This window comes from Elephas maximus, chromosome 6, assembly GCF_024166365.1.
Source record: "Elephas maximus indicus isolate mEleMax1 chromosome 6, mEleMax1 primary haplotype, whole genome shotgun sequence".
Classification (NCBI taxonomy): Eukaryota; Metazoa; Chordata; class Mammalia; order Proboscidea; family Elephantidae; genus Elephas; species Elephas maximus.
In genome coordinates, this window is record NC_064824.1 from 109,804,078 (window position 1) to 109,831,060 (window position 26,983).

Below are 26,983 nucleotides of genomic sequence, written 5' to 3' on the forward strand. Positions count from 1 at the left end.
TAAGATATAATACATGTGAAGTTGGGATAATGAAATTGAAGGGAATCTAGAACAATTTATTCCTTAGATAATAAAATGACTTTCTGAAATCACTAGATCACTGAATTTGCCTGCCAAAGCAAATACCTTATTGTTAGCATGCAAATAGCCAAATTTGATAATCATAATGCTCTTGATTTTAACAATATATATACACTATCTATATTTTCTTAATGACCTAATAGTTACATAAATAAAAAGTTTTTTTTTTTTTTAAAGGATAAATGTTTATAAATTCAGAAATAGCTAGATGGGCAAGATAGTATTACAAAGTGAATTTTGATTGATGCATGTACAGAGGTATCTTTTAATACATTGTTGTTGTTAGGTAATCTACAAAAGACAAAGGAAAAATACATGTGGCAGATTTGTTCTTCTACCTACTCCTTACAATGGTTACAACTAAGCTTTGTCAAGCATTCCTCATCTACTTGTCTAAATCTCAAACACAACATTTTCTACTTCTAAGGTGAAGGAATATGTGAGACCTTCGTGCAAGTTTTAACACTTCAAAAAAAAAATTTTTTTTTTTTTATGATGTACCTATAAAAAAAAAAAAAGTACCTATACAGGAAAAAAAAAAAATTACTGCATTGTCTTAAATAAAATTTAAAAAAGGATAAATTGTTCTTTTCCAGAAGAGTCGTGTAAGTTCTTTAGTGATCATGGTGCTTACATCTTTTTTCTAAAAATTAAAGAAGTTAAGGCAAAGTTTGAATTCAAGCTGAAAAGAGTAAGTTATATCATGCCTTTAAACTCCATTGCTACCCTTTTTATTTAAATGGGCAATGGGTATTGTGCCCTTTATTTGTGAGTTAGAAATGTTAGCATTATATGGTATAATTAAAGGTAGAAAAAGTGTTGACTCATTCTTTCCAGCACCTGGATTTAAGTAATAAATAGCAGACAGATGCTAAATAGCTCACCTCGACAATTGAGTTTAACACAACTAAATTAATGCTCTAATTACCACAATCACTCTTTTCTAGTTCATACTAATCATGAACATTTCGGTTTACTCCCAAAATGGTCTGCAAATTAAAATCAAAGTAGCAATAAGGAATCTTCTCCGTTACCTCTCCCTTCGCTTTCATTGGCCTCACCCTACAGATTTTAGTATTTGTTCTGTTATGACAAAATCACTTATTTTCTGACTGTAGAAGAGAAATTCTCATAAGCCAAAAAATGTTTTTGTTTTTTAACATCTATTGTATTCAGAGTAATATTTTCAGACTTGTTGATTAAAGCCATGAGATCCTGTGCTTCTGTTCCCAAACTAAAAATGACTTTTTTTTTTTTTTTTGGTCAACATTATCAACCAGGTAGCTATCAAACCAGAGTGTACAGCAGACAACAAGTCTGTAAGTATATTAAAAAAAATAGGATATTACAATTCAGAGAACCAGGAAATAAAAAAGACAGGTAACAGTGCTATTTAAAAGTTTTGTTTTGTTTTTTAAAAGAAGAGCAGAGTTAATTCAAGGAATGAGACTTAAAAGTAGGTATCTCTAGTGCAACAAAATAATTCAGCTTAAGATATTTTACATGAACCTAAAAGCTTTTATTTCACAAGGAAGATTTATTTACCATAGCTCCAAACATCACTTTGATGGGTGAATTTCCTATAGTGTATACATTCCAGAGCCATCCATTTAATTGGCATCTATAGAGAAATAAAAAATGAAAGTTTTATAATTACATAAAAAGTCATTTCTATAGTTATTTCCTAAATGTAAGTCTCTGGACTTGCATCTAGTGTATGTCTATATGTACACGCATATAATAACTATATATATTTTTATAGAAGTAAATGAATTAAAGTTTATACAAACTATATATTTATATAAACTATAATAAATATATATGGTTTGTTTTTATTTAAGAAACAAATGAATTAAAGTTTATAAAATTCATTAAATCAATTAACCTAAAGATGTACTTTATCAAAAAAAAAAAACTTTATAAAGAGTGAAAATTAAAATAAGGACCACTTTTTGTAGTTCTTGATTAATGTTCAGTAACTAATTTATTAGCCACTATTATGGCTGAAAATATCAAATCTAAATATCTAGCAGATAAAACAAAATGCCACTAAAATTTGATCTTTTTTTTCTCAAGAAAATTAGATTCTTTGCATTTTTCAGTTTACCCTCTCACCTTCAAGACAAGCTTTAGGCCACTGGCACAATGGATTTCTTCTATACTCACACCCTTTCTTCTTTCTCATATAATTTGATCATTAAAATGTCTAAAATCATGAATTTCAAAGTTTAACTTTGCTTTGCTTCCTAGCTACAAATGACTTACTTCCTTCATCTTGGTTAGCCAGTATCGAAAACGTGTACTCTTTTCAAAATAGAAGCTATTTTTATAAAAGAATGTGGGAGGATCAGCACAACTCCATCACTAATAAGGGAAAAACAATTCATCCCACATACCCTGCTGATGATGGGTCAGCAGAAGGAGTTTCAACTACGAGGGGCAGCGTTATATAGCTAGGAACATAATTAGATTCTATGGAATAGAGATAAACACTTCTACTTTGCAGTTGAAAGCCTTAAACTAAATAGGCCTTTGAAATCATGAGGTTGGCTGTTAACCAAGGTGACACCAAGGTAACTCTATGACAGGAACATTGTATTCAGTGAAAGGGAACAGAAGACACATTGAATGTAATTTCCCTATGGGCAAGGAGTTAGCCGATTACAGACATTGTGTTAAAGAGGTAAGTTTAAACCACAGGTGGCTTGATAAAGACTGAATGGTTACTAGGCATTTAAAGCTATAATGAATCTTGCTTTAGACAAATCCTACAGCTGTATGTACTACAGACAAGTGAAGTCATGTGATTTATAGACTTCTACTTCTGTGCACTCTTGTGGTGAATTTCTAAGCTGTAGTATCAGATCCCTGCAGTTGGTTAGTACACAGACAAAATAGACTAATAAAATCAGGGATAAGCCAGATAATACTATAAAACTGAAGTTTTAAAAATGAATTTAGGGCCCTTTTGCCTTTTGAGAAGATATGAATATAGATATTCACGTGAGAGTCTAGGATAAAAATCAATGTCAAGTATTTGGAAGCCTGTTGGTACAAAATATTTAGAATATATATTGGGAAAGCCCACAAATAATAAAGCACATAAAAAACATATTTATTCAACATGTGAATAATTTTTTTGTTCGTGTAAGCTTATAAGTTACCATAGGTTAAGATTTCATTTGCTTATTTCATTTGGCCCAACTTGACAAGTCAAGGCAGAAGAATGGCCACATTAGGGCTACCCTAGTTGGGTTGCCACTAGGCAAGCTAAGCAGTTGGTTAAGAAGGAGACACAAAGGCAGCAACTAAGGCATGGACTCAGACCATATGGATGGTGAGAGAGTCAGGAACACAGTTGTTAAACAGGGGCTGAGGCTGGGGAGTCAGAAAAGGTAGAAGAGGCTGTGGCACTGTTCAGGTCCCTGGAGATATAGCAAGTTATATCTTAGTGGAGAGAGTCAGACAATAAATCGAATAAATAGGTAAGTCATATACTATGACAGAAGCTGGGAAAAAAAAAAAGGCAGTTGCGTCTGATACAGGGGGCTGAAAGTTTAAATAGGGTGATCAAGCTTCTAATGAGTTACAGCGTTTGGTAGCAGCCAAATTTCTTCCTAGTCTATGAGAAAGAACTTGTGTCTCTCTGTAAGAGTCAGTCCTATGTTCTTAGGACCAATGGGACATTTTCTATGGCCTCAAATTAAAGTTCCAGGATCCACCCACTTCCCAACACTGGTCCTAACATGAGAACCAGTGGGTCCAGTCACACATTGCCTTATTTTAGCTGTTTTCAAGAAATTAAAAGTGATCTCATACATGCCATATTTGTTGACCTTGGCCAGAGAAAAAGCAAATGGTAGGAACGGGATTTTAAAATCTGCTAAATCTCAAGCTTACTGTGCTTCTTCATATAAAATATAAGAAGATAAAAGGATATAAAAGTATATTTTCTTTTTCAAGCAATATTGCTCTCAAAAAGATACTCACCTTCCCTCCATCAGCATTATACTCTTTTTCATCTCCTTCCAAGAGTCTGGCTAGGCCAAAATCTGTAATTTTCACATGATTTGGAGATTTTACTAAGACATTACGGGCTGCCAAATCCCGATGAACAAGCCGTCTTTCTTCCAGGTACATCATTCCCTGAAAAACACCAAGTTCCACAGCAATGATCAGTATATGCCTAGGTTTTTCCATCTTCTAAAAAAGAGTCTTAGAATTCAGTTGAAAGTGCTTAATTTCTCTAAGTGAAGCAAGAATGACGTAAATTCTTCAAAATTAGGGAAAAAGGAAAACCACAAATAGCTTTTGGATTTTTTTTTCCTACTACCAAAACCACTGCCATGGAGTCGATTCTGACCCATAGCAAGCCTAGGGTAATTAAAAATAAAATTTATTGCTGATTGCCAACAAGAGATACAGTTGGTACTCTCACTAGTGCTTTTTGTCTCTCAATCTTACATATATTATCCACACAAATTCATCAAAATATTAATGCATAGTAGTAATAATTAGTATATGAGTTGTACTTCAGCAGTAGGCAAACTAAGAGTGATTAAGTACTAGCCTTAACTAAAGGCTTATATGCAACCAAGGAAATGAATTCTAAGGCCTTCATTAGATTAGAGTAAAAATATTTTAATTGTAGAATTAGGAGGAATTCTTATTTGAGAATTTCAGTGGTAAAAAAAAAGTTGTCATTCAAAAACAAATCAGAATTAGTAATAAAAGGATTGAAGCATACTCTGATGCCAATTGCAAATCAACGCTGTTGGCCGTTAACATTACAACTGCAGGACTTTGAAGGATTAGCAGTTTCTGACATCAAAACAAAAGCTGTGGAAAACAGACACATAAATCACACAGGTCAAAAAATTATGAACCACATACCTGGTGTAGTGTAAAAGAGAAGATTGCTTCAAGCAGCATCAGGATCCAAACTCTATATAAATACCCATTAAACACAAGCAAGGGAAATACTGCCTGATATGGTCCAATCAGTCAGCAGTTGGGTGACACCATGTGTATTAGTGTTTTCTGAAATTAACCCAGAACTGGGATTTATAGAGTTTTTGTCCTCTTTCCTAAACAGTGCTTTCTTTTTGATGATGTCAAATTGGGAAATTCTTAGAATAGACTGAATTTGAAAACATATAATCCTTATATGACTTAAAGGATCAATAAAATTCATTGCCTTGGAGATATTTTCATGCTTCTCAAACTAATTTTGTCCCTTTTGGAAAGATCAACAAAATCTCTCATCATTCTCTTTCTTGCCACCATTATAGCAGAATATGGAAAGTGTGTTGGTAACAGGTCAACGCATTATAGAACACATGTTCTGTGCTGGACATTATGTTAGACACTGGGGAGACAATAAAAGAGACAAGGTTTGTATATTAAATGGGGACAGAAGCTAGTTAATAAAGGAGGCACATATGAAATAAAAACTCACATGAGACTGGTCTGAGGCACGTATAAGGTATTTAAGGAGAACAGTATTTGGGGTCCTTTTGTATAATATTCTAGTGAGTATACAGGGGAGGAGACCTCCAGAGAGTTACTGAGGTCTAAGTAAGGTTCGAAGAAGGCCTAAGTAACCTTCGAAGAAGGTTAAATGTTGGACTGCTAACCAAAAGGTTGACGGTTTGAATCCATCCAGCGGCTCCATAAAAGAAAGGCCGAGTAGTCTGCTACCATAAAGATTACAATCTAGAAAACCCTATAGGGCAGTTCTACTCTGTCACATGGGGTCACTATGAGTCAGAAATCGACTTGACGGCACTTAACAACAACAAAGTGAGGTTTGAATGATGTCCGCCAGGTGAACAGGGTGAGTGCAAAATTGTAGGCCAAGAGAAAAAACATAGAGACATCAATAACATGGTGTACTTGGGCAAACATGCAGTTCCCTATTTCTGAAGCATAATGCATGGGAGAGGGGGGAGTGGTGAGTGGTGAGGCTAAAGATGTAAGAAGAGGCCAGATCCAAGAAGGATCCCTTATATGTCACAGTAGAGAACTGGATTTTGCATTTTACACAGCATACGATGTGGTGATATAGAAGTTGTTTTTAAAAGGGGAGTGACAAGATCATCTTTGGACTTTTGGAAATATCACACTGGTGTCAGTATAAAGGGACTGGATGCAAATGTAGCTGAAGGCAGGAGCCATTGCCACAATACAGAAGATACGTGATGAGAGTATAAAATAAAGGTTGCAAATTAGCAGTCCATGAACTACAGGCATTTTTTAGAATTTTTCCTGTGACCCTTACATGGGGCACCCATCAATCATTCTCTTTAGCTGAGTGTTGTCTACATCCCATTGACCCCCATGTGGTCTCCAGTTTTCCAGAATATCACACACTCTCCTACTTCCTAGGAGTTCTGCTTTTATCATTTATGGTACTCATCCAGCTTCAACTTGTAGGAGTGCCTGACTCTTCAACTAAACTAAGCAAGACGGAATACTAGGGAGAAGACAATTTCAAGATACTGTATATATAAAATAATCATCCTTGGTAATTGACTGAATGATGAAGAAAGAGTAAATTGAGAATGACTTCCAGCTTTTTGACCTCTATAATTTAGGTGGATAATGACTTCTTTAATTAAATATCATCCTATTGGAATTATAACCTATATACTTTTAAATATGCACAGCAATGGTAATATGTACTTCACTAACAGGGAACCAACTCACAGTCACCAAGAAACTTAGACTCTAATAATACAATTTTACAATACAAGCAAGACCTCAAAAAACCCAAAAGTTCTTTGATATAGTGTACACAAAGCCTCGGCAAGTGATAGGCTATCATGAACTTTACTACAATTTGTCCAGAAAAGAAAGTTGTTTGTTTTTTTTCTTTTAAATAATGTGAACTCAATTCAGGAAACCAGGTGACAATATCTACACACTTTTGTCCCCAGACTAGTGGTTAATGCTACGGTTGCTAACCAAAAGGTTGGCAGTTCAAATCCACCAGGCGCTCCTTGGAAACGCTATGGGGCAGTTCTACTCTGTCCTACAGGGCTGCTGTGAGTCAGAATCGACTTGACGGCACGAGGTTAATCATTAAAAGAGATAAAATAGGAGCATCTATATCATTATTAAGCCATCGAAATAAATGTGTATAATTGTTGTGTTACTGTGAAACATCATTATGCAGATGCACACTTGCAACTTATTCATTGTGATGGTGCCCTTACTCTTACTTTCACACCCTGAATTAGAGTTGAACTGTCTGGATTGCTCACAATGGGTTTCTCCACATCACAGTCATTAAGATAAGACAGAATTTTCTCATGAAAGATCTCATTAGAGTCACACCCTGCTAGATTCCTTCAAAATAAAACCACTCCAAACCAGAGGATGATGCAATTAAAGAGGCAGACCGTTATTAGAAATAACAGTGACAAAAATAAACCAGATGAAGACCCTGGAAGTCTTAAGATGAGTAAGGGAGACCCAGTCTTATGATAGAGTGATGCTAAATTGTTGGAAAGAAACCACTTACTCTGACCTGTAGCAACTCCCATGGTCCCTGACATGCCAGCTCAGGTAAAGCACATTATGGGAATAATGACAATGAAACAACCACGTTTATTGAGTACGTAGAACATGCCGGACATTAACCTAAGTGCTTCTATGTTGGTGGGTTAACTTAATCCTTGGAACAAACCTATGAGATGCAGACTGTTTTATCCCAATTCAAACATAAGATAATTGAAGTTAAGAGAGGTCAGTTACTTGCTCCAGGTTTTTTTGGTTATCTAGCTAATGAGGGGGAGAACTGGAATTTGATCCCTTGCTGTGGAACTCCTTCTGCACATTCAAGTCTACTGACTCTCTTGAGGGTCAGGTGAGCATGTGTAAATTAACATATACAGTGAGATCTTACATAGCTTTAAAAGATCTTAGTTTTTTTTGCTGAAAAAAATCAGACATTTCTGTGAATTTCAGGGAATAATGCAGGTGACTGACCTATTTTTAAATTCATATTTGAAATTTCTGCTAAACTATAAAACCCTTTGTAATTTAACAAAAACTGAATTGTGTGAATTGGAAGCTCCATTCTTGTTTGTACCACAGGCATATGCAGGATGGGGGAGAGGATACGAGTGTAGATTCCGGAGTCAATGTCCTGATCTGAGCCCTGGCTTTGCCAGGGTCCAGCTGTGTGACTCTGGGTGGGTTATTTAACTTCTCTGCCACTAACTTCCCTTATCTTTAAAGTGGGCACAATAGTAGGTATCCCACAACCACCCAACAACCCATAATAGCAGGTATCCCAACAACCCATAATAGCGGGTTGTTGTAAGGATTAGATATATTAATCTACATAAAACACTGAAATAGTAAATCGCATGTAGTAAGTGTACAACAGGCAAACTCTTATTATTCCTCCACCAATATATGTCAACAATCCTAGTGTACACACAAACTGCTTATCCTCATTAACTTGAGAAAATCTGCCTCGCTCTACTAATATATCACAGTGGTGCTCAATAAATATTTGCAAACGGGGATGTTCCATAACCTATCCATCAGGATTAATGTGCATATACAAACTTCAAAGACATTACTGTTCAAAATATTTTAATGATGATTCATCTGATAATGCTGTCATGTAAAAAGAAAAATTCAGGCAAAATATTTCAAGATTAGGTACCCTCCATAAATATATCACAAATTCAGGACTTTGGTAGAAATAAAGGTCACAAACTCAAACGAGTGTGTGTGAAGATTACTGATTACCTTACCTTGCAGAGATCACTTTAGATCCTAGGAAACATCTTCAGTATCTCCAATGCCCAGAGACTATAACCTATCACTCATTTTCTGACAGAAAAAGTATCACACAATAAAATGCACTATCACATGGTCTCTCTCTTTCCCCTCTTTCTCTCTTCCCCCTCTTCCTTCTCTCTCTCTCTCATTTTCCAAATACATAGGAGTGAATAAAGATCAGTCTAAAAGTCTTCAATTTTGTGGAATGTTTTTTGCAGGTTAATAAAATAGTATCGCTGTCCCAGAGTATCAGCCATTTGTCGTTCAGCACTGATGGGAGTTTTTGGTTACATGTGTTTTAGGGGCATTTTGTCAACTTCATGATCCAAATGTTGCAAGTCTGATTTTACCTAGATGATGGGCATAGCGGTTAAGAGCTTGGCTGCTAATCAAGAGGTCGGCAATACTAATCCACCAGCTGCTCCTTGGAAACACTACAGGGCAGTTCTACTCTATCTTACAGGTCACTATGAGTCAGAATCAACTCTATAGCAATGTTTTCTTTTCTTTTTTTTTTTAATTCAGAATTTACCATTTTCTCTTTGTGTACTGTAGTAAGTTTTCAAAGAGTGCTTGTTTTATGTTTTGCTCATATTTCTTAAAATGTATGTCACAAAAAATACAAACTAGCTAGGGAAAATCAAATTTCACTCTTAATTTTCAGAAATGCACTTTGACACAAACTCCAAAGAAAAGTTTATTAGAATTGAATTTAAAGTTTTGATATCTGGTTAGAATTGAGTCTATTAACTGCCCTATGGGGGGAAAAATCGGTGACTGAACTAATTTTAAGGTATCAGTATTTACAAAGACCTGGCCTTCTTTCAGTCTTAGGATATTTGAGACACAACTATCTAGCAGAAATGCATTACTATTATGCTTCAATCCAATGTGGAAATGTATTCTGCCCAGCTGCAGGAAGCTAAAGGAAGTCAAGAGAGACTGGACTATTTTTATAATAAATATTTGATTTCCCCATATAGGCCATGTGACAATTTCATCAAACACACGTGTGGAGCTAAAAATTTCAAGCTGTAGTCAGCTCTCACAGGCATTAATCTCCAAAATTTGTAAGAGTACATTTTTCTGTTTTCATTCTAATAACCTGAAGCTTTCTTAATAACTGAAAGCTTCAAAAAAGCCAGCTTCAAACAAAAGTCTCTCTTCTTTTCTACCTTTCCTTCTAAAGGCAATTTTTTCCCTGAGGCGGGGGTGGGGGGGCAGCGGGAAATCCAACTAGAAGGCTTATTGTTAGAGCTAGAGATATGAGCATGTTCAAGAGAAGAAAATGATTTTTTTTGGATGAAGTAACTGACTTTATTCAAATAATAATGAAGGGAAACTAAGGGAGCTCTGTATTTGACTCAACTGAGAGGTCCTTTAAGCCAACAGTAGTTTCAAGGCAGAGTAGAAAGAACACTGAACTGAGTGATGCAAAATTGAATGAGAAATCCTGGACATACTGCTAACTAGGCTTATGACCACAGGTACTCATTTCATCTGTCCTATAAAAGTGAAGGACTGGTCTAAGTGATCTCTGATGTGTCCTCTAGCTTTAAATTTTCATTCCATGATAGATGGAACTGTAAAATACATCTATCTGACATTTTAAATTGTGGGACAATAATAGACACAGAGAACAATGAAGAAAGAGGCAGAATAGATGCCTCCCTTCAAATGTTACGTGAGGGCCGTGGATATGTTTTTGGAAGTCAGTTTACTGCATACTTCATTAGCACTACAGATTAGAAATGAACCCTGGCTACTTATTAACTGTGTGATCTTGGTCAATTTATGCAACATTTGTGTGTTTCACTTTCTTTATCCCTAAATTGGGATAATAATATTATCTACCCTGAGGATTGTCTTGAGGATTCAATGACTGCATGTTGTTAAAACAATTAGAACATTCCATATTGTAAGGTATCATGTGTTTGTTAAATACATAAATAAATAACCTCAAATTCACCCTTCTTATTAAAAATACAATTTGGCCCACTGTAAGAGAAAGAAAAGGCAGCCAATGGAAACAATCATCTGCTCAGCGCTGTTAAAACCACCAACCAGTTGCTGTCAATTCTATCTCACAACGACCCCATGTGTTCATGGCCGTGACCTTTCAGAAGCAGAGAGTCAGGCCTGTCTTCTGAGGTGCCTCTAGGTGAGTCTGAACCTCCCACCTTTAGTAGCCACGTGCTTAACCATGTATGCCTTAAAAAAAAGTATAATAACTCCTACTTCTCATTCAATTTGTCCCTAAATGTTCTCTTCCTGTTCTTCTGCTCAAAGAAAAGCAGATTCACATGGCTGTGCTGGGCTGGCTTGGAGTTAATCATCAAGGTTAATTCTCCTATCTTCCAATTGCAGCTATGATCTTCAAAAGACTGAACTAGGATTCAGTTGTTAAGGAGATTTTGAAAAATTGAGAACAACAGCATTTCTGTCATTTTAATAATGTTTTTTTTATTTAAAAGATATTTTTCACTAATAGTCCTAATAACATATTTGGGTGTGTGTGTATGTGTGTGTGCCTGTGTCTCTGAGTGCTTGCATGTAATAGATGCTATGGTGTGTTTCCCAGAAATCCCTTCACGACCAAGGTATTCACACTGTCAGCTGCTGAGAGCGCTAGCTGTTGATGGCTGTCATCTGAGCTACATCAGTCTCTAGACACTGACTTCCCCTATTACCCTCCACCACCATCACCACCACAAAGGGAGCTGCTTTGCCTGAAATGGTCCAGCCAGTAGCAATTTTTTAAAAGTCTACAATACTTACACAGTGATGAAGGGTAGCAAACCCTGCAACATGTTGGCCAAACCCTGGATATTGAGGTTAGAATACCAGAGTAAGGGAACAGGGGTACCATTTACAGATTCCCAAGGCTGGCAAGGCTAATAGAATTCTTTCTTTTTGTTCCTTTCATTTTCTTCTTCTTCTTTTTTTTTTTTTTTAAAGAGATTGTATTTAACACCTTTCAGTGGGACTTTTTGGAAAGTTCCATTTGAAGAATTTGCAGGACAGCCTCATTGGTATGCAAAACCTCTCTTAAGAAAACCAAAATAAAATAACTAAAGCAAACCAAACATGTCAAAACGTGAAGGTAGACAGCAGGTATGAGAAGCTGCTGCTTCTCTGCTAAATAAATTGGGGGTAAAAAGCTTATCCCCCAGGATCAAGACAATAGGAAGCACGCTACTACAGTTTTCCCGACCCACTGACCTCTCGCCAGTATGATTACAATGGGAGGGGTGAATCACGTAGTGTCCCTAAGCTCAGAGCGGTGCACTTAAAATGGGTTACTCCCGCTGCTTAGACAGCAGATCAATAAAGATGCGGATTGCACTGAGTACGGGGATGTCTGTGGGCTCTAGGAGTTATCCTCTGTGTCTCTTTAGAAATTAATTAAAAACCAATGAAGTGTGCAACCTATTAATACAGCAACTCCTAGATTAACGGATAGAGGCTGAGTCTTCCTCTGAGCGTACATATTGTGCAGAAACATTCCAACAGTATGGGGGCAGGAGTTGAATGTCTGACACAGTTATAGTTCAGCAGAAACAGATCATTCCTAACATTTTGTGGTTCCACAGAGTTGCTTGACGCTGGCTGAAAACAATAATATTCAGTGGGTGGGAATATGAATTTATAGTTCTCCTTCTCAAGCCAATTATATTAATGTCTATGAGATATCCTTATTACAAAGAAAAACTGCCATCATACAGAGCTCGAGAATTTCAATAACTGTTTTCTTAAGTGTGGTTTATTTATTTATGAGTTTAAGCAGTTGAATTTGTATATAATTGCTGAATATTTTTAAATAAGTATTTTTCATGAAAATGTGAAATTTCTGTTGTTAGTTGCTGTCAAGTTGGCTAAAACTCATGACAACCTCATGTATAACAGAAGGAGACATTGCCCCATCCTGCGCCATCTTCACAATGATTGGTACTTTTGAGTCTGTTGTGGCTATTGTGTTAATCCATCCTGTTGTGGGTTTCGCTCATATTTGCTGACCTTCTACTTTACCCAACATGATGTCCTTTCCTAGCAATTGGCTTTTACTGATTATGTGTCCAAAGCAAGCAAGCAAGCCAAAGTCTCATGAATTTTAATTTTTTTTAGAATACTAAAAAGACTATCACATCGTTTGAGCCAATGTAACATCCACGTAAGGAGCTATAATACCTGTGATTCAGTTCAATTCTGCCTCTGTCTCATTCTGATGCCAATGGACCTGGCCCAGGCATGGAAATGCTTTACATGGGTAATAGCACATGAAAACTTGAAAGGGCCGCACCCTCTTACTCTCCTCTGGAAGTCTCTCAGCTACTTCCCGACTGCCCGCTCTGACCCATGCTCCTCTTCATCAGGTTTGTTCCTCCTCAAAATCCTCAGAAAGAGCTGAACCTCAGCTTCTAATTCTCATCTCAATCGCCCCATGTTGATTTGGAAGCTCATTTTAATGCACTTCCTTGTTCCAACTTTTGTCTTCTTCTTCTGACACAATTCTGGGGCTTTGTCTCTATTTCCTTCATTAGGACATAGAAGAAGGAGATCCCTGCTTTGCACCTTGGCTTATTTTCTAGCCCAACATCACCATAGATGGATCAGATCCCATCACATAACTATAAAATCAGGATAGTCTATTTTTAATTATAGAATAGCAAGAAGCTATCATCTGAGTTTCTGCTGTCCTCACAGGTTTGCGGCTATATATGGTGTCACAGTAAGGAGACAAATTTCACTGTTTTTTGGCCCAACCTGCTCACAGAGCACCTGTAGCAATGTGCCCCTTAGAAGCCTTTTCCAGATATTTCTGGAGTTCCCTAGGGAGGTTCACAGATGCTCATGAATATTCTTGCTTGGTTCTTTTTCTCAGGTACCTGCAATCATTAAACCCACATGTGGGGGACTCTGTGGAAATGGTGATGTGTTTGTCCAGGCTGCTGTCTCCTGATGCTCTGGAGGCTGTAGCCTCTGATGATTCAAGATAGTGGATAACACTCTGTGTCTTCTACATAACGTTAAGGAAGAACTCTAACTTCTTCTGAACTCTGTGCCATGTTTTGCCCCCAATTGTATCAACAGTTCTTATTGAGACCCTATTCTCAAACTGTCCCCTTGAAAACAATTTCCTTAACTTTAACCCTGACTCCATAAATGCTCAGACATAGTCTAAGAGGTAGGCACGGAAGACTGACCCATTGCTCTTTGCTTAATTCTCTTCTTTTTGACCCCATGCACACTGTCATTCTCCCCACCCTCCAACACACACACATGAGCAGGCACAACCTCTTCTTCTCCTGTAGCAGAAAAAAGTCCTCAAGTAAATTGACTCTGTTTGTCCTTCTAGGCTCTTTTCTTGGAATTCCTCAGCTGAAACTCTATGGCCCAGGCAAACTGAAGATCCTCTGGGTTCTTTGGCCTTTGTATTTACTATTCCCTTTATCTGGACCACCTTCTCACCATACACTGCTACGCTCCTCCTACCATGTTACAAACATAGACTTGGTTAAAACTAACCTCTTTTAAATCACCAATTAGATGTCATTTCCTCCAAAAAGCCTCCCCTAACTCCAACTCCCAAGTAGATTGGGTCATTTTACTGTATGACCACATAATACCTAAGTTTCCCTATTATCCTTCATTCCAGGATGTCATAAACTCCCATCAACTTGTTTGTATTGCCTGTTAGGAGCAGTAAACTACTTGAGCTAGGACAGGTTTGTTTCTTGACAAAATGTCCCTCTCCACTGCCTGACATATGGTAGGCACTCAGGAAATGGCATGAATAAATGTAAGCAAATTAATGCCTAGAAAATATGTGGCCCATGTGTTCATGAGACAAAACCAGATTCTGAACCCAACTTTGATTTGCCTTGGAATCCAGGTACAGATCAAACACACACATGCACACACACATATGTATATTTATATTAACTAAGCCTTGAGATTATCAAGCAGTCTTTTAAAACAACTTTCTGGCATGTGATTAAATCAAAATTATTTTATAAAGCAGAAAGATCATACACTATATTCATAAATTTGGTTGCATCATCTATACCCAAGTTTTTTGGTGTTGGTAGCTGCCAGAAAGTCACTTCTGACTCATGGTGACCTCACGTGTGCAAAATAGAATTGCTCCATAGAGTTTTCAAGGCTATGACCTTTTGGAAGCAGATAGCTAGGCCTGTCTTCCAAGTACGCCTCTGGGTGGGTTCAAACTGACAACTTTTGGCTAGTAGTCAAGCGCTTAACTCTTTGCACCACTCAGTGCTCAAGCTTTAGAAATGCTATGTAGCATATTACCCCATGTATGCATTTCAAGTGAGGAGTAAAAATGCTCAGATATATCTAATTCCCAACTGAGCACTCATCTACTGACCTAATTAGTTTATAAAACTAATTTTAAGAGAATTAAATACCAAAAAGAATGATAGCAATACAAAGCCATATTTTGGCTTGCTCAACTCTTAAAAAAATAAATAAATACAGATTTAATCTGACTACCTTTCACTCTTCTGCTGTAAACCCTTATGGATTGTTAACTGCGTGGAGCTGTGAATGTCGTGTGCCTGCTGAGACGACATAACTCAGTTTGACCCTCCTCACATTTACCAATTCCATCACATTTTAGACAGTCAATAAATAGTAGTCGATTGATTGATTTCCTCCTCTCTCTAATCCATCCATTCATCCATATTCTTTCTATTGCCTTTGAACGACCAGGTTAGCATAGAAGGAACTCACAGCAATAATAAATGAACTCACAAATATAGAGTTCAAGAAAACTAAAAGGACAATACACTTTTAATACTGTTGGTAGTAATTTTATATTCTTAGTGATGATTTTATTATGTTGTCCCTCTGCTCTTTTATTTTAAGATATTGAATATATGTTAAATTGCAGGATTACTTGCATATATTTTAAAAACTATTTAGTGAATATTTCTAATTTCAGGAAACAATTTCAATTTCCAGGGTAAATACTGTTTAAATTTCTAAAAGGGAAGAAAATCAAGATGTTGCTCATCCACTTTGCCAAAATGGAATTTGTAAGCTGCTCCCTTTGTCTCCTCTCCGGTTCACAAATTTGAGCCTCACATGCAGGAAAGCTGAAAGCATACATCATAACAACTATGTTCTAATGAGCTCATTTTCAGCCCATTCTGCTTTGTCTTCGACAGTGGAGAAGGGATGGAGTGTAGTGATGAAGATTACTGGCTGTAGAGCAAGACTGCTCAAGCTTCTATATTCAATTAGCCACTTACCTGCAGCTTTCAGTGTGGCCTTAGGCAAGTTAATCTCTCAGTTTCCCAGTATTTCCATCTGTAAAATGGGGGTACTGTTAAACCCATTGCCGTTGAGTCCATTCTGACTTATAGTGACCCTATAGGACAGAGTAGAACTGCCCCACAGAGTTTCCAAGGAGCGCCTGGTGAATCTGAACTGTCAACCTTTTGGTTAGCAGCCATAGCATTTAACCACAGCGGGTACTGTCAGCACCTACCTACTAGGAGAATCAAATGAGGAACTACATGTAAAACTCTTAGAATAGTGCCTGGTCAATATTAAACACTCAATATTGTTAGTTATTAATAATGTCCCCTTTGTCCAGCATCCTACCTGATAGACGATTCTTATTTTTCAAAGTTTCAGTTTTCAAACAACTTGTAATTTTCTCAGACATTCCCAAAGATACTTTTATACTTCGAATGCCAACAATCATCTATCAGCTGACAACTTCTTTAAGCTATCTCCTTGTGTGGTTATCTTTCGTATAATAGTTTAATTTTGGCAGCCTTACCGTCTTTCAACTTTGTTTTATGCTTGTAAAATTTCATTTCTTTGTACCATTATCTAAATCATACTTTATCCTGGTGCCCAAAAGAAAATAGGGTAGTATACGGAAATTACAAGAAAAATATCTCATAAAATTAACAAAGTTAAGACAAATAGAGAAATCACTAAGGATGCTGAAACTAGCATATCTTTAGCCTCAACTGGAAACTCAGTGAATTGAAGTTGAATGACTGCTCAGTAATAAACAAAAACAAAAATAATGTTTAAGAAAGAACATGGACAAAAAGCTCTGAATACATCACTGTACACAATGAATAAAGGTGAAATAAAATTAGATACATTACATTAATTGAGTTATCTATTCCACTGATAACATGATAATCTATCATTCACATTTTAGATATTTTACTTTTGCCAATTTCAGAAATACATAATATATATAAAAATTAGGGACAATTTATGTTTGAGTAACTTGTTGCCGTCAGTCAATTCCAACTCATACTGACCCTATAGGACAGAGTAGAACTACCCATACTGTTTCCAAGGAGAGACTGGTGGATTAAAACTGCTGACCTTTTGGTTAGCAGCTGAGTTCCTAACCATTATGCACCAGGGCTCCTATATGCATATTCCATTAGGTTATCATCTTCTTAAAAGAGCAGGAAGAAAGGCCAAGTGTACACTTCGCTAATTTTTTTACAGCAACATGTGAAAAAAAATTGGCATAGCGGGCACTCACAAAAGTACCTCAAGGGGGAGGATGCGGTTGGCAAACAAAGGTAGGAGGTGTGCATCATTTACCTAAAAATACAGTACAATATTACATTGTATATACAATTTACTCTATAAATATTTGAAAAGAAGTTTCCATGCTTTTCTCAAAAATCATCGATAATTGAATAGCTATGACATGGTGGGCACTCTGTTAAATGTTTTATGTGCAAAGATGACATGACATGTCTTTCAAGCTGTTCAAAGTTTGGTGGCAGAGACATGTATAGACATAAGTAGAAGTCATAAAAAAATTATGACAACAGGCAGTTCTTGCAGATGAGGTGGAATTTGAGCTTGATATTAGAAGAAAAATAGTACTTAATATTTTGGCAAAAGTGCATGCTAGACAGAATAAAAATCATGTAAAACAGTGCAGAGTTCTATAAGGTGATGGCCAAGGGTAAAGTGATTAGAAAGAAGCAAGGAGATCGATTAGTTCATATACGAAGGATTTAGTGATTGACTAAGGCAGTGTTATGGATTGGATCATGCCCCCCGCCCCGACATATGTTTTGGAATTCTAACCCTTATACTGGTAGGTATAGTCCCATTTGGGATTCGGGTTTTCTTTGTTATGTGAATGAGGCCATATCTAGCGTGTGTCCTACACTTAATCACTTCTGAGTTATAAGGAGCAGCATAGCCACAGAATATCAACTGAGATGTTTCAACAAATGGATGCAATGCTGAAACCACTCACCTATGCCAAAAAATATGGAAGCCAGCTACCTGGCCAACCACCTGGAAGAGATCCATATTTATGCCTATTCCCAAGAAAGGTGATACAACCAAAAGCGAAATTATCAAACTATATCATTAATATGACACACAAGCAAAATTTTGCTGAAGATCGTTAAGAAGCAGCTGCAGCAGCACATCAACAGGGAACTGCCAGAAATTCAGGCAGGATTAAAAAGAGGATGCAGAACCAGGGATATCATTGCTGATGTCAGATGAATCTTGGCTGAAAACAGAGAATACCAAAAGGATGTTTACCTGTGTTTTATTGACTATGCAAAGGATTTGACTGTGTGGATTATAACAAATTATTGATAACGTTGCAAAAAATGGGAATTTCAGAACATTTACTTGTGCTCGTGCGGAGCCTGTACATAGATCAAGAGGCAGTTGTTCGGACAAAACGAGGGGATACTGTGTGGTTTAAAGTCAGAAAAGGTGTGCGTCAGGGTTGTACCTTTTCACAATACCTATTCAATCTGCGTGCTGAGCAAATAATCCAAGAAGCTGGACTACATGAAGAAGAACAGGGCTTCGGGTTTGGAGGAAGGCTCATCAGCAACTTGTGTTATGCAGATGACAGTACCTTCCTTGCTGAAAGTGAAGAGGGCTTGAAGTGCTTACTTACTGATGAAGATCAAAGGCCACAGCCTTCAGTATGGATTACACCTCAACATAAAGAAAACAAAAATCCTCACAACTGGACCAACAAGCTACATCATGAAAAATGGAGAAAAGATTGAAGTTGTCAAGGATTACATTTTACTTGGACCCATAATCAATGACTATGGAAGCAGCAGTCAAGAAATCAAGACTCATTCATTGGGCAAATCTGCTGCAAAAGACCTCTTTAAAGTGTTGAACAGCAAAGATGTCACCTTGAAGATTAAGGTGTCGCATGCATCATATGCATGCGAAAGCTGGACAATAAATAAGGAAGACCAAAGAAGAATTGATGCCTTTGAATTATGATGTTGGTGAAGAATATTGAATATACTGTCGACTGCCAAAAGAACGAACAAATCTGTCTTGGAAGAAGTACAACCAGAATGCTCCTTAGAAGCAAGGATGGTGAGACTACGTCTCACATACTTTGGACATATCATCAGGAGGGATCAGTCCCTGGAGAAAGACATCATGCTTGGTAAAGTAGAGGAACAACAAAAAACAGGAAGACCCTCAAAAGATGGATTGACACAGTGGCTGTAACAATGGGCTCAAGAATAACAATTTTGAGGATGGAGCAGGACTGGGTAGTGTTTCATTCTGTTGTACATAGGGTCGTTATGAGCGGGAACTGATTGTACAACACCTAACAACAACAACAAACATTTTAAAAAGTAACATCAGTTTCTCCAGAATTCTGTTTTTAAAAACTCTCTTTATTCTAATTTTAATACCAGTGCTTGAAACTTTCAAGCTACAATTAATTGTATAGCATCAGGTAAAGATATATATTTTGATAAAACAATAAAACTAAATAAGAGAGAATTTCTTCTATCATATTAACAAGTTATAGTTCTTCATTCTTTGATTTATTTTAACAATTTCATTTCCCATAATTCTCATACATGTTTAGTTCCAAATGATACATATTGCCTACTTACTGTGATTTTTAGCTAGTATATAATTTTGATTAAAGTGAGGAATTTTTTTTCCTACTTAACAATATACAACAGATAGCTAAAGGCCCTAACTTTAAGAAAGCTATAGACCATCTATAAACTACTGAAAGAGGAGTACAATGAAACAGCATATAAAAGTCAAGGAACTGAATAAATGGATTTAATGAAACCAGTAACCCTGGGTTACAAAAATCAGTGAGTTTGCTTTGCCGCCAGAGTGAGTTTATTTGAATCATAACTTGTATATTCCTTTACAATCATAATGTTTGGCAAAGTTGAACTACCTTTATACAGCTTCACAATATTCAATTTCATTTTAAAAACATCTAATGCAAATTTAATACTTTTATCTTTTATGACAAGACTTAGTCTGACATAATCACTGTATTAACATTTTTACCCATTCAAATAGTTCAATTCATTGTTACAAAAACAGCAAGCTTCCCTAGCCTGTCATTAATTCCTACTGTTTTAATTACAAGAAGAAGAAAAAAAAAAAACTCTACGGAAGGGTTTTGTGAATAAATGGCACTGTAAACACAATCTTGCGTAAAGCTGTGAAAATATAACGGAGTAACTTTTTTCTACATCAGTATTCTGGTAGAAACTTTGGCAAAAAAAAAAAATATTTAAAGCCTGTTAAAATATGATTCTTTCTTTGAATTTAATCACAAAGAGACACTAGTTGGAAATACATATTACTTCCACTCTTTGGAAACACATGAAGGCTACAGTTAAGACCAACTTTTTTTATAAAACAGCTCTATGTCCGTTAGTATTTAACAGAATATTTTTTGAAATGCACTCTAACCAAATTTAGTTCCTGTTTCTGCATATTATGATTGCATGTCGATGACTGTGTCAAGAGATTCAAGCTATTAAAATACTAAAATCAAATGCTATATAAAGTTTGCCCAGAAATAAAATACAGCTTTTGACCCAAGGAATTAGTAGAAGGTTTAAATCAATCTTTCTACTTCTTTTTAGAATGAATGTTAACAGGAACATGGCTGGGTTTGGGGAGTAAGAAGGCGATCTCATAGTATATTTTGTTTAGCCTTATTATGATTCTTACTAGTTTTTATCGAGATCAGAATATATCACGATTGTAAAACCTCTTCTAGATTTTCAGTCCCAAAGAAGGCGAGTTTAAATCCAAACGATTTTGGAAAATAATTAACTTTGGGAGGCATATATTAGCATCCACCCACAATCTGCTAAGGACGACAGGGACAATTGTACATAAGCATATACACACATTGACACACACACAAATAATGCAATGTAGATAATGAGAAACGCTATAATAGAGGTGTAAAGACCTGTACACACATGGTGGCAAGAGATGAATTCTTTCTGAAATATTTAACTTCATTTCTTAAGAATTACATTCTTGAATTACATCTCGAAGGATCAGTAGACTTTAGATTTGGTAGCGTAGTTAAGCTCTCAGGTGCTAACCAAAAAAGCCAGCTGTTCAAACCCACCAGCTCCGCCATGGGAGAAAGGTGTGCCAGTCTACTTTCGTAAAGATTTACAGCATCGGAAGCCCTGTGGGGCAGTTCTACTCTGTCCTCTAGGGTTGCTATGAGTCAGAACTCAACGGCAATGGGATTGGTTAGTGGCTTTTATATCGCATTAAAAAAATGCACACTTATCTACTCTTTTAAGATTAAACCTAAGAATAGGTTAAAAATATTTTTCATAACAAATTAATAAGATTTTGCAAATATGTGTAGATGTATGAAAGATGCCTGTTAACACTGAGGTCATATATCATACGTATTCTGAGAGTGAGAGAGTTTAGTTCACTAAAAGACATGAGTATTAAGGATGGTAAGACATTTAAAATAAAGGCACTTTTCCTACTCTTAAAATGTTTAAAATCTCTTCCGACAAACTATAATTATTCAGAGCATAAGTATGAACATATTTTCGTGTTAGCAAATAGGAAGACTAGTTAATACATTTATTAACTATTCTATTTACCCACCACCCATCAGTCAGTTTGTTGTGCTCTGATGACTTGCATATTGCTAAAACGCTAGAAGCTATGACACCAGTATTTCAAATACCATAGGGTCAACCCATGGTGGACAAGTTTCAGCAGAGCTTCCACACTAAGACTAGAAAGAAAGGCCTGGTGATCTAATGCCAAAAATTAGCCAATGAAAACCCTATGGATCACAACAAAGTACCGTCCAATGCCGTGCTTGGAAATGAACACCCTCGGTTGGAAGACACTCAAAATATACCTTGGCTCCAACAATGGACTCAGGTCTTTCCAATGACCACGAAGATGGCATAGGACCAAGCAATGTTTCATTCTGTTGTACACAGGCTCTCCAGGGGTCAGGGCCAACCTGACAGCAACTAACTACAAGAACATTCTATTTATATTTCTAGCATCAAATTTAATTATCATTATAAACTACAATTGTTTATGTGTATACATACTAATACACATTAGTACATAATTCTGAACTTCACACATATAATTTGATAAATAATATTGAATTAAGTTATCGGTGATAATTTTTCTGAATTTCTAGCAGAGCCATTTGGCAGAACTAGGAAGAATTTATCTGAAAAACAAATTGTATTTCATGTAATTTTAATATTTTCTTGAAATGCTTCCGATCGTATGATATTATCAACACAATGTTGAAATTTGTATGAAAATAAGATGTTTTCACAAGGGTGTAACTGTCTTATAAAATCTAATATTTTGTATTTCACAGCAGGTCTAAAGTTCAGCTACTATTTTCATCTATTAACATTTGCAGTTAAGACTTAGAGTTTTATTAAATTAGCAAATGGTTATTCATTATAATATAACTATAAATTGAGCTCTAATTCATGAATGTGTTAATTGTTCTTTTCTGCTGAGGACAGTAGCTTGTAGTCACTTTATAAACTGAACAGACATAGTTCATATGCAATTTAGATTAAATCTGAGTATGAAATAGAAAGCACACATAACATCTGTGAAGAACTATCCTTATCCCTAATTAATATGTATCCTGTATTATAGCCCAGCTCGTTACAGAAGACAAGTTATAAAATAGAAAGTTGGGTTTAATAAGGAAAAGCTAATGTAATGGGAATGAGAAATTATCTGCAGGAATATTGTAGATATCGGCTACAATGTTCTTTGGCTAAGCCATGGTAACTTGATTTCCATGCAAGCTAGAGGCCTGAATATAGTGTGCTTAGAAAATAGGAAGAAGCCCCCAGAGGCTGGCTAGGGAATTGATTTCATTTATCCAACAAGTATTTACTGAGAATATACAATATTCTATGTACTGTGATATAACAGGAAAGATTTATATATTAGTAAACATTCATACAGCACTTGCTAAGTGATAAGCAATGTTTTAAGCATTTTACATAACAACCCCACGATATATGTATTATTATTATTCTCATTTTACAGATAACGAACTTAGGGCTTCAAGAGGTAAAGTAACTTTTTCCCAAAATACACAGTAAACAACAGAGTTGGATATAAACAGAGGCAACCTGGCTTCAGATCTAGGGAATAGCATATCAAAACGGGTTTGCAGGATCATGGAATTTGGTGGGCTTATAAGAAAATCTAGGAGGCAGGATAGAAATAAGGAGATGGAGAGCTGGGTGAGATAAGGCAAGAGGGGTGTAGTGATTTAGAGGGAATTGGGGCTGCTTATGGAAAAAGATATTACGATGGAATAGAGGTAACATTGCACAACCAGCTATTTATCAGGGCCCACACACTGAAGCCCTATTCAGGGAGGCACTCTCCCAAGCAGGAGGTCTCCAGGGAGCCATCACAGGAGGAAGAGGGCTTGAAAAACCCTGCACATAAGGGAGGGATGCTTATGTATACCTTATGCGACATTTTCATCAGCAAGTTGGGGAGTCTCAGAGTGACAGAACTCCACAGGCAGTAGCACCTTAGGGTGTTTTATAACTGCAAGATTTGATATTATTGATGGCTTCTTGGAAACTCTATGGGGCAGTTCTACTCGGTCCTAAAGGGTCGCTCTGAGTCAGAATCAACTTGACGGCAGTGGGTTTTTTTTTGGTTTTGGTTACCAGATGTCAGAAAACCCTGGTGGTACAGTGGTTAAGTGCTACAGCTGCTAACTAAGAGGTCGGCAGTTCAAATCCGCCAGGTGATCCTTGAAAACTCTATGGTGCAGTTCTACTCCATCCTATGGGGTCACTATGAGTTGGAATAGGCTCGACAGCAGTGGGTTTTTTTTTTTTTTTTTTTTTTACCAGATGTCAGGTACAGTTTTGCAGAGTATATAAAGTAGGCAGGCTCCAAATATACAAAAATATGCTTATTTGTGCTATTTTTAAAACAGCTGGACATAAACAAATTTGAGTTTGGTATTTTTGGGTTAATGGCCTCATCTTATTATGAAGAAGTAAGCAACTTAGAGTCAATACACAGAGAGTGTTTTTGACTCATTTATAGAAGGGGCATAAGGTGCAAACATCCAGGACCTTCAAGACCATGCTCAAGGGTTTGACTTTTATCCTAAGGACAATGAAAAGTATTGTGGTGGTTTAACCATGAACCCAGAGAAGTAACACGATTGGAATAAATTTTGAGAAAATCTCACGGTCTACAGTATGCAATACTGGCTTGAGAGAGAAGACAAAAGCGTAAATCAGAGCAAGGAGCCTATTTTATAGTCCAAGTAAGAGATGATGGCAGCCTTTGCTTGAGTGGTGGTAGGTGGTGGTGGAGGAGTAGATCAATCAACAGAGACTGAAATCAACGAGATTTGGTGTTAAACAGCAGCATGAGTGAAAAGAAGTGTCAAAGATAACTTCAAATTTTTGGTTTGCACTACTGACTGGATGATGATAGACACAGGACTAGCTTTTATATTATTAAGATTTTTGCCTAAATATCGTCTTCTCAGAGAGGGCTTCTCCAACTATTTGAACTAAAATATCATCTTTCCCTCTGTGAGTCTCTAAACCCTTACCCTGCTTAATTTTTTTTCATAGCACTTATAGCTCCCTAACAATATATAGGCATATTATTTACTTGTTTCTTTCCTGTTTCATTGACTATAATGAAAGGAAATGAGACCAGACAATTTGTCACTCGTATTCATTATGTTTGTACTCTCTACCCTCTAGAACAGCACTTTGTATACAATAGGTGGGCAATCAATGTTTATAGAATGAACAAAAGAATGAATGTAAAAGTAATCAGATTATTTGGGATAACTTAAGTTGTGAATATGGATGAGATTACTCCACAGAGATCAAAGTGAGGAAATACGCAAGTAAGTGATAAGAAAAATAAGGAATTTAGGAGGAGACTGAGATGATAAAGTTAGAGATGGGAGAAGGTCCAGCAAAGAACAATTGTGTAGAAATCCAGAATGTCAACATAGCAAAAGACTGAAGAGAAGCAGTTGCAATGGGCGTTTAGGAGGCTTGTTGCAGTGTCATTGGAAAAGTGTTGGGGTATTAAAAAACTGCTGAAAAGTGTTAGAGACAGAAGACACAGAAAGAGAACTGGAGACAATAAAGGGGAACAGCAGGGATAGATTATTATTTCAGAAGGTGTGACATAAAACAGTGAAGGTGTCAGGGCACTAGTGAGGGATGAAGAGAGGAACTGAAAAAGGAATATTACACAGGGTGTCTTAGTCATCTAGTGCTGCCATAGCAGGAATACAAGTGGATGGCTTTTACAGAGAAGTTTATCTTCTCACAGTACAGTAGGCTAAAAGTCCAAATTCAGGGCGTCAGCTCCAGGGGAAGGCTTTCTCTCTCTGTCAGCCTTCTCATCAATGTTCCCCTGGACTAGGAGCTTCTCCGCACAGGGACCCAGGGTCCAAAGGACACACTCTGCTCCCAGCACTGCTTTCTTGGTGGTATGAGGTCCCCTGTCTCCCTGCCCCCTTCTTTTTTCAATATCTCAAGAAATTGCCTCAAAACACAATTCAATCTTATACGTTGAATCCTGCCTCACTAACATAACTGCCACCCATCCTCCCTCATTGACATCATAGAGGCAGGGTTTACAACATACAGAAAAATCACACAATACCAGGAATCATGGTCCAGTCAAATTGATACTCGCATTTTGGGGGACATAATTCAATCAATGATACAGGGACCGATGCAGAATCCAGGCTGTTTCTCAATGGTGGTCATGAGAATTTGGTCAAGGGCCTAGCAAAAAATAACTATGTCTAACCAGAGAGTGGGTGGGCAGAAAAGAGAAAAGAGTGAGTAAGGGTACTATAGAATCCTAGCACACAAAGTTCTATTAATTTGGTTTAAGCAAAAAGACCAAAGTAAAAATGCAACCTCTTACAAACTTTTCAGGTCAGTAAAATTGTTCATTTGCCTTAGCGACTGAACGAGTGTGCTTCAGACCTGTGCTTTCCAACGTGGTAACGTACTACCTGGGGTTACTGAACATTTGAAATGTGGCTGGTATGAACTGAGGTGGATTTTAAATACAAAAAAGCACACCAGATTGCAAAGACTTGGTATTAAAATAAAAAAAAAGATAAAATTTTGGATATGTTGAGTTTCATAAAACATATTAATGAAATTAATTTTATTTATTTATTTATGTATATTTTTAATGTAGCTACTAGGAAATTAAAAATTACTCATTTGGTTCACATTACATATCTATTGGAGTCCCTGGGTGGTGCTAATGGCTAAGGCACTCAGCTGCTAACTGAAAGGTTGGAGGTTTGAATCTAACCAGAAGCTCAGAAGAAAGGCTTTGGAGATCTACTTCCGAAAAAATCAGCCATTGAAAACCCTGTGGAGCATAGTTCTACTCTGACACACACGGGGTCACCAGGAGTTTACTCCTGCTCCATGGCAACTGGTTTATTCACCTGCTGGACAGCATTGTTCTAGATTAAGCCAGGCCACTGGGTGGCACAAATAGTTTGTGCTTTACTACTAACCTAAAGGTTGGCGATTCAAATCTACCCAGGGCACCGCAAAAGAAAGGCCTGGTGATCAGCTTTTGTAACGATAATGGCTAAGAAAACTCTATATAGCAGGTTAATTCTGTAACAAACGGGGTCACCATGAGTCGGAATCTACTGGACAGCAATAGGTTTGCTTTTTTGTTGGTTTGTTTCTATTTTGATGTTCTTACTCTTGAAGGCTGCACT

At 36.8% G+C, this 26,983-nt stretch overlaps 1 protein-coding gene across 3 annotated transcripts in view; it reads right to left on the reverse strand.

Moving 5' to 3' along the window:
- ERBB4 (erb-b2 receptor tyrosine kinase 4) overlaps positions 1-26,983 on the reverse strand; it is a 1,265,080-nt gene that overhangs the window by 50,916 nt on the left and 1,187,181 nt on the right. For all 3 annotated transcript variants that reach the window (XM_049888936.1, XM_049888934.1, XM_049888940.1), the window contains 2 exons: positions 4,072-4,227; positions 1,627-1,702 (listed from right to left, as the gene is read on the reverse strand). In XM_049888936.1, the coding sequence (XP_049744893.1) occupies positions 1,627-1,702; positions 4,072-4,227 (232 nt within the window). The remainder of the gene's footprint in view (positions 1-1,626; positions 1,703-4,071; positions 4,228-26,983) is intronic.